The 9,616-nt window shown below is 39.1% G+C and overlaps 1 protein-coding gene across 2 annotated transcripts in view; it reads right to left on the minus strand.

Annotated features, from left to right (window-relative positions):
• The window catches only part of LOC108437090 (synaptopodin-2-like), a 32,701-nt gene extending 23,668 nt beyond the window's left edge, over positions 1–9,033 (minus strand). For both annotated transcript variants that reach the window (XM_017713948.2, XM_017713947.2), the window contains exon 1: positions 8,902–9,033. In XM_017713948.2, coding sequence (XP_017569437.1) covers positions 8,902–8,994 — 93 coding nt within the window. In that variant the 5' untranslated portion in view covers positions 8,995–9,033. The remainder of the gene's footprint in view (positions 1–8,901) is intronic.
• Positions 9,034–9,616: the final 583 nt, after the last annotated feature.

A 9,616-nucleotide genomic window follows, 5' to 3' on the forward strand; every position in this document is an offset into this window, starting at 1 on the left:
GTGTGTGTGGAGTGACTACTTAAACAGAAATGGTGGCCTGTCTGAACAGCCCGAATCAACCCTCACTCAGCCTTCTGTCCAAAAAAGGAGGGGAAAGAAGTATCACCCCTATGTAGGACAGAGCAAGCTGAACAGGAGGATGCCAAAGTTGCATTTGCCTTACGGTGATATATACACAACACCAACCTGAGCTACAAACCTATCTCTCGTTAGAGAAAGGTATGATCTGCACTACACATACAAAAGTATCCCACTGTGATCAGTTAATTCAGTTATTTTAAGGTGCACCTACTAATGACAAGCATTTAAGTGCATAGAAAAGCAATGCCAATAAATGACCAGCGCCAATGATCAGCCAGAACTGCATTCTCTGGTGCTCCTACTAGTACCTTTGGGATGAGTTGCAGTGGTGCTTATGATCCAGAATGAATCATCCAACATTGGTGCATGCCCTCATTAATGCTCTTGTGGCTGAATGCAATCATATCCTCACAGCAATGTACTAACATTTAGTGTAAAGAGCAGAGACTACAACAAAGAAGGACAAACTCCCTATTAAAACCCTTGATTTCATGCAATGCTGGCATGACAGAAGACTGCAACATGCATCCTGACCAATCTCAGGTGATCCAGATTATTTTCTATTACTGTTTTGATGAGCGTTGATGGCACAAATCTTTTTGGGAAAATAATGTAGACCCATTTTTAAATATGTCATATTATGAACTGTGTTCATTTCAATATGATATTTTGTCAATACTATGTAGACCTAGTACGTACGCACTGTAAATAGCACATCATAGCTGTTAAACAAAACCTTTGGTAAACTTCAGGCACTTTGATTTTTAAGTGTGTTGGGCCATTTATCATGAAATGTAAAAGAAAAAAAATTAAAAACCAAATGCAACAACAATAATAAAGCCTGCTCTAAAATCAACATGTGCTTGAAGATCAGCTGTTCCTCCTGCCCACAGATTTGATCTGTTATGTTTTCAATTCTCTGGCTAACCACTTCCAGGCACAGGGCAGGTAAAACCAACCATTGTGTTCCGATACAAATGAAGCTCCTACTATACAACCAACATCAGCTCTCAGTGCAGTTCCTATTTACGGTTCTGCCACAGGGCATAAATAAAACTGATGGTAGCGTAATGCAGATTGTGGAAGTACAATTGTGGTAGTGACTATGTAATTTAGGCTGCTAAGGCATTTATAATAATTACCATGTGTGTTTGCCTCAAGTAACCACATTAGGCAATAATTTTATGCAGTTTTCCAGTTTTGGAAAGCCCAGCTCACACAGGTTTTTGAGATTGGGGTGACTGTTCAGGAATTGTTTTACATATGTGCAGCCGTTTCAACTACAGTGGCTTTATCATGCCTATTAACAGACACTTTAACAAGAGATATAACAATTTTTTTCTTGATCATAAGCATAGTGCTTCTAGTATTGTTGTGGCATGTGGTAAGGCCTGGCTCACAATCCAATTCATCCCAAAGTTGTATAACTGGGTTGCTCTTCTTTTTGGACCTCACTTTGTTTTAGGAGTACCGTCCTGCTAAAATAGAAAAGTTTGAAGCATACACTTCTCTAGAAGATTGCTGGATGTAATGGTACCAATCCAAACTATTGAAGAGAGCCACAGATCATTATTCCTCCTCCAATTCCTCCTCAATCAAACTTTACAGTTAGTACTGTACATTCAGACAGGTAGTGTTTTCCTGGCATCCACCAAACCCAGATGCTGCAATGTTTTTATGCTGCTCAAGAGTTTATGGTGGTGTGTTTTACATCACTCCAGCTGATCTTAGGCTTGTGTGCAGCTGCTTGGCCTTGAAAACCCAGTGCGTGAAGTTCCCGATGAACAATTCTTGTGCTAGCATTGCAGTTTGGAACTCTGCATTGAGTGTTGCAAGTGAAGAGAGATGTTTTTTCATATGCTATGTGAGCTTGTGTGACCTACTGCTTCATGGCTGAGCTGTTGGTGCTCCTAGACTTTCCCACTTTCCCACAATAACGGCACTTACAGTTGACTGGGGCAACCCATTAATTAGAAGGGGTGTCCACATAGTTTTGGCTATGTAGTGTATTTAAAGTGTATAATCTTAAATGAATTTAATATTACACACTGTATCCTAATTTAAATTATATTAATTTAATTAACACTTAAATTAATTGAAACTAATAAAGTAAAATTAATCAATGCGATATGAATTTGTGCAAACGCTACAGTGAAGATAAATAAGCGCCCTGTTATGTGTCCAAAGCAAACCAATGAAAGCCAAAACTATTCTGAAAAAGGTGAGGATAGTAGGATATATGACATCATCTCTGAAATTCACAGCGATGTTTACATGCCCTTCAGTCAAGCTGGACGTTAACGAACAGTTTCTACCCTATCAGGCTATCAGGCTTCTGAATAAGCTGTGAAGCTGTGGGTCCGTCCTCAACTACCATTTTCAGTCAGTCACTTTATCAGCATTATTATTGTATCATATCATCTCTGCTATGGACAATAACACTAAGAACCACTTTAACCACTTTAAAGAACAATAGCACAGAACAATAGCACAGTCACTCAAGTCACTTTAAATGTATATTGTGTCTATATTTTGTGTATATTTCACTATATTTTGTGTATTATTTTATAATTTCTCTAAATTTTGTGTATATTTTACACACACACACACACACACACACACACACACACACACACACACACACACACACACACGTGTGTATATGTATACATTTTTATACTTTACATATTTACTTTCTGTAGAGTGACTGCCCGAGCCTCATCACAAGCATTTCAATGCATAAATGTCCTGACATGTTGTGCTAATGACAAATAAGCTTGAAACTTGAAACATTGTAGCAGCTAATGTCAGGATTTCAACATCAGGTTTAGGTATTTTCATACAAAGGCTACGTTTGTTTTGGCCAAAAGTCAAAGACAGTGAAAGTGGTTCTGCATCTTTAAGAATGTGAGGAGTTATGACTTCAGCAGCTTTGAGATGAAGCCAGAATTCCCCTGAAAGACTGATGACAAAGAAAAAAGAAAACAAACTGCCTTATAAGGCAGTCTCCCTCATGCACCCACACACACAAACACAAGCCCGAAAATGAATGTCAACCCTTTTGTGGTCTACCCCTAAAAAACTGAGGCTACATCTGAAATTGCTTATCATAATCAATATTGGCCTTTCCTGGACACTGTTTCTTATGTTCTCTGTAGGCCTTTTTATAGGCCTTTTTGCCCCTGATAGGTTAGCCTTTCACCTCCTTAAAAACAGTCCTCAGTCAGGTAAAGTTATGTCTTCCAGATGGAGCAGAATCACCCCACAAAACTGTGGAGGCAAATATCTGTGAGAGACGTCATTCCATCATTATAAGCTCCCTCACAACAGTGCAGGCAAATATTTAACTGCTCAGCTGAAACGACTGCTCTCAAACATGGATTCCAGTTTCAGTTTGCAAACATGGTCAGACATGAAGGATATACTATAGCTAACTTGTGACTTCAGTCTTCAGTTTTTCAGCCTTGTCCACAGATTACAGCAATTTTTAGAGAAATTCAAACGCCATTAATTTAATTTTGCATATGCCTTATCATGTAAAGAGCAGAAAGGATTCTTATACACTCAGCAAGCCACATATTGTTCTCTGAGTGATGCCACAGAAGAACCACTTTCAGTTCCCTAAAGAGCCATGAAAAACATTTTGTAAGTGTGAAGTGTTAAAGGTGAAGGTGCTTTAATTCTACCCAACCCTATACTGGTGAGTTGAGATGAAATTTGAAACCAGAGGAGTTACGGTGTGTAAATTGGTTGACCTGAGTGAAATATATCAGCATGTAGAATTGGAGCTTTCTGTATGCTGCCGTGTTTCACAGTAGGAGCAGTAGGAGCTTATTATTTTTGTTTCATCACAGTACCAATCAAACATGAAATGACATATTCCTATTCATGTGTTTTCTTGGTAGTTCAAAAAGGTTGTTGGTGAGACAAACTGAATAAGAACCTACACATTTGTTAGATCAAGTACTTTAATAACTAAAAACATGGCCATACAACTGCAGGAAACTGGACACACTTGCAATATCCAGGCAGCCATTTGTCATTGGTATACATACAACACCTTCAGTTCTGTGTAACCTTAATGGCAGTGTCAAGTAATGAAGAACTATTAGTTATGAAACCTTGTTAAAAATGCAGCATTTAGTGCTATTAAAGAAGGCACAGTTAATGCATGAGTTGTTGTGCCTTGTTAAAAGCTGTAGTCTGCCCCTGACACTGTGTAAGAAAAGAAAGCAAGGCCTTAGGCTAACAGCCAGCTCTAGCATCAGCTCACGTCTGCACTCTCTTGCTTCCAAGCTCTGACTAACCAGTTCTATCTGATGTCACACATAAACACAATGAAGGAATGCCAGCCCATCTGAACCCAGAGAATAGCTGTGTGAGAACTAATAGCCCAGAACATTTCTCACGTGAGAAGACCAACAACGAGAGACAAAAAGTGCAGTTAAAAATACAATTAGGTTTTTAGTATGTAATGTCTAAGTAAGTGCCCATTATCTTAATCAATTTTGATATTAAAGTGATATGCCAACATTCAATTTAATTTATGACCATAGTTAACCCTATAAATACCAAGAACCTGTCAGTGGGCCCAGGCTTCTATGCCTCACTCCTGTAACTTAAGAATAATTTAAGAATTTATTTCTCATTGTTTTCCATGTAACAACTGTATAATAACTTTTACAATGTAATACGTCTGGGAACTGAAGGGGTTAGTAACCACACAGTAATAAAACAGAGGGACTCTCTTACTCAGTCTCAGAAGATTGAAGATGGCTCAACAAAATGGAAGAAGGATTCACTGATGAAAAACATGGCCATCTAAACGCCTTTCACCTTAGCTTTCATGCTCTGAGTGACTTTCAGAACAATGCAGTTAAAGGCACTTGATGATACGTATACAGACCAAAATGCACAATTGCTCTGCTGTCTCGCACTTAAGTCTCTTAAGACTGCTGTGTTTTCTCCATTGGCTAACATTCAGCTCAGTGGAACGCACATGTTTCAGAAAAGTTCTAGCACTCTGTGGTGATGACGTGTTGATGACAGGTTTACTAACCCAAGCAGTTGTGGCAGCAGGGCAAAATCATTAAGCAAGGTACAACTTTTACAGCACCAGCAGCCATGTGGAAACATATCATTTGCAATATTATCACCTTTTGGCAGTTCATACTAGATGAATCTCAGCTAAAACTTTCATTCTAATATGTAGTACTTAGTGGAACCAAAAAAGGGTTCTCTGAAGCAATCTCATTGAAGAACCAGTATTGATTCTTTAAAGAACCTTGCAATAGATAACAGTCCCACAAACTTTAAAGAACATTCCAATAGATAATAGTCTTTGACAAGCTGTTTTTGTAAATGAGATGTGTGTTAAGGTTTAAAGAACGTATGCCTAGAACTGTATGTGCAAAGCAAAGAACCTCCTAGAAACCTTTAGAAGACAGTGCCAGCAAAATGACAGACCAGAAACAGCAGGTCTTGGCCAGACATGAGCATTTCTTCACCTGCCGTCAAATACATTAATTACACAGTATTTAGAGTGCATCTGCTTAATAGTGCTAATAATAGTGCTATCTCACATGATTTCCTAAAGGTGAGATTAAGAGTTTGGGCAAGGCTTTAAGAATGTTGTGTCCTGAAGAACAGTACATTAGGTTAACCCACAGCCCAGAATTTGGGCCAATTTGCAGCTAGCGTAATGTGGGGTTGTAGGGATGTGGGGTTGTAGATACAACCAATTAAACAAGGAACCCTTTAAAACCATTTACAGTTCTTTAGTCATTTCTTGGCCTGAAGAGCAATGCCCAGTGCCAGCATTACAATGATAATAATCTAACTACCACCTCAACCGTAGACTCATTCAGTTATTAATCTTAAGACATATTATTCAGTAACTACTATAAAACTAATATGTCCGTTATATAGCTCTGTATGGGAGGAACTGACACATGGACCCACATACAGGCCCTTCAGGTCCAAGAGGCAAGTTTCCTTCTAAATCAAAAACTACAACACCACATTCAGACCTTTTAATAGCTATTAAATCTAAAGTCTAAAAAATCCTTAACCGGCCACCTGAATGCAATGAAACAGACTTTTCCCACTTTTGGGACAGAGTTTAGAGAATACTGCCTGGACAAAGTGTTTTTGCATGAGTGAATAACAAAATGACTGGGCTGACATAGTGGAAGCTGTGAGAAGCCCCCTAAATGATTCTACCTGCAGGCTTTTCTTTTTCTTTTTCTTTAAACCAGCAGGGCTTAACGAAACGCTTTTGACTGGTTTCACTACTCACTTTTAGGTGTTGTTCTTCAAATAAATGACACGTTCTGCCAGTTGGAATATGCAAGCTTTCCAAATATTCTTTATTTGATCATTAATGAAGAATTATTGAAGGAGGATAAAGAAAGAATCATGGAACAGAGCTGAACCTAAAGTAAGAAGCCAACTGAAAACCATTATGTTTAGAGTACAGGACATCTGCACTATTGAGAAACTACTACTGACTATTAAAACTTTAGTGGGTTATGAAAAAAATCCAATATTAGGTGTAAGCATTTTATGGAGCTGCCCATAAAACTACCTGAAAATAAAGACATTCAGCATTTAGGAGCCCTGAATGTCATATAAATCTGTAAAGTGTGTACCTATGCGCTTTTAGAATGTCAGGATAACACTTTTTATGAGCCCTCCTAATGGCTTGAATCTCTGTGTAGTCTGAGTGTGTCACGCTCTGCCCAAATACATATTGACTATTGGTTATCTTAAAGGGGAATTCTGACAATTTTTCAGAACATTTTGCGTAATTCAGTCAATAACATGTAAACAAAGACCAACAAAAACAAAGTGGGTTGTTGTGAAATTCTCCATTCTAGAGAAACTTATCCATTTGGAGTCATTCACAGAGGTGGTGATAGGAACCAGATGTTCAATAATAAATGCTCTCTCACAGAAAGTTATTACATTAAATAGTTATGAATTTGGTGCCTGATCTCTCAGACATTGTTTCATAATAGTTTTGAGAAGACTGTGAGGCAAAATAGTCCCCAAAGATTTTTTTCACTACTATTTTACCACTACCAATATTATTTACAAAAACTTGTGAATGAAGAGATATGTGCACGTTCACTGACATTTTGGATAGTAACTAAATTGGCTAATTTTATTTTTTGACATTGCGACCCCTGGTTCCTATCACCACCACTGTAAAGATGTAAGAGTCAGTAAGTTTCACTATAATGAACCATTTCACAGCAAACCAGAATGATCTTGTTTACATCTCAGCAATGATGCACTTATAATTATGTAGAATTATGTATCTGATTCTTAAAAATCATTGCCTATACCACGGCTCCTGTAGAACTCTTTTTCTCAGAAGTCACAGAATGTTTTACAATCGCTTTGGAACATGTAACTGAACAGTGTTGTTCTTACCGTATACACAAACATCTAGGATTAAAGAAATTAAAAATGATGAGAAAACGTATGCCAGTCCAGAAGTTCAATGATATCAGAAGGTTATGAGGTATATGCAATCATTAAATTTAATGCAATCCTAAAAATGAATGTTTTTTCTGAGAACTCCAAAAACCAAACCAATAAACATTTACAAACCTTTCTTTTAAGAGAGTTAAAAACAGAGGTTAATACTTTAGAAAAGGACAAGATTTGTAAGGCAACATGATACTTTCATAAACCTTTCAAGACAACTGACATAAACCTACAAAAACTAATACAAAGGCTTATTTCAACAAGCGTCGGTCATCGTGAAGGCTGCTGTTGTTCATGTTTGATTTGTGATCTCAGCAAGTGTTGTAACCACTCACAGCTGTTGAAATAAGCCTTTACAAATGTCTATATAGCTTTGTCTTTTGTCATGAAAGGCACAGAACAGCAATGGTGTTGACGACGGTCAGATACACAGGAAAAAACTTCCACCAAGAAAAACAACAAAATCTGGCACATCTGTCCACTCAGACTCAAATTAAATGTCTATGTCTACAAAAACCCCTCTTGCACAACCGTTGCGCTCTTGTGTAAACATTGCGTTCTGTGTCACCTCTTAACTCCTAAAGTCCATTAATAATACTCCACCAGTCCTAACAGTTTTCACTTGTTTAGATTTTTGATCACATCCCCAGAGTGAGCACAGAGCACAGACCGCACTGCACTGACCAGCTAGTTGCTGTGCCATTACCATATAAGGGCCCTGCTCAAGGGTGATGGAAAGGGCCAGTAACTACTTCAATCACCACCTCCATTTCCTCAGATTTGAAAGCAAATCGCAGAATATGACTGTATTATGAAAGCTATTCTCAGAACTTTAACCCCCAAGTTGAAGAACTCCTGATGGACACAGAGAAGCCCCATTCAGATAACTTCACAAGGCGGGCACTCAGTCTACTTGCTTCCAGTGCAGTTTTACATCTCAAGTTCAACACGATCATAAAGAAATGTTTACAGCCAACCTGTTGTATAGAACCATGCTAACTGAAAAGACTGATCATCCAGCGCTCAGTTGCCATAAACCCACCCCGACTGCTTCTCGACTTCCAGACCTGCTGTGCATACCTGAGGAGTTTCATAGCTGATACAGTGGAACGCGCATAACCTACTTTCCCAACAATACTGGCCTTTAAAGCCTTAAATAAACCCAGTCTCTCCAAACAAGAAAAGGCATAAAGTACATATAGCAGCACTTTGACGAAGATGCTCTCAGTCACAATGATTGCATCAAACTTTCTGCAGCCTCACCGCTCAGTAACAGTTCAACACTGTTTCATATGAGAATGGTAGTCAGCGTTATCAGAGCCCCACCTGATCCACCCTGAGGGTACAGTTAGGCTGAGTGCCGCTGTGCTGGAGCCCAAAGCCCCAGCCCGTTATCCACGCGTGTTCCCCCGCGCCCATTCCCTCCGCCACAGAGCTCTGAACGCTGAAGTGCGGTCAGCCGAGTCTCTGAAAACTCTAGGTAGGTGTGCAGCCAGAGCACTTCAGGTCCAGCCCACTTTCAGCGTCACTGCTCTGAGACATGCCCAGCTGGAGCTGGACTCACTCAAATCAGCCCCTCAGTCTGAGTTTTGGCTTAATCAGGATCTAGTCAACAACCACGAAAAGTGGTGAATAACAGCAGAGATTCCTGAACAGGAATCTGTAGAGATAAGCACGGGCTGCGTCCAAAACCACAAAGAAGGCTTTACTACACTCACTGCCCAGATCAAATGAGGCTCTCTTATTTTGGACATGTTATGAGAAGAAAAGACACTGAAAAAGACAATCCTGCTTTAAAAGGTTGGTTGCCTTCAAAATTTTAGTTGAGATCTTGAGATCTGCTGACCTTCTATTTCAAATTCAGTGAGCTCAGCCTGTTAAGGCAGTAACTCTTTTTGAGTTGAAATACAGGTTTTTTCACAGTGCAGCAGCAAGATGGATGGAGGTAATCAGAGGAACCAATAACAATGCATTAAAAAGCCTAAATACCCAAATAGAAGACACACTCCATCCACGAGTCGAAGCCATCGACGGCACCCAA

This window comes from Pygocentrus nattereri, chromosome 2 (genome assembly GCF_015220715.1).
Source record: "Pygocentrus nattereri isolate fPygNat1 chromosome 2, fPygNat1.pri, whole genome shotgun sequence".
Lineage (NCBI taxonomy): Eukaryota > Metazoa > Chordata > Actinopteri > Characiformes > Serrasalmidae > Pygocentrus > Pygocentrus nattereri.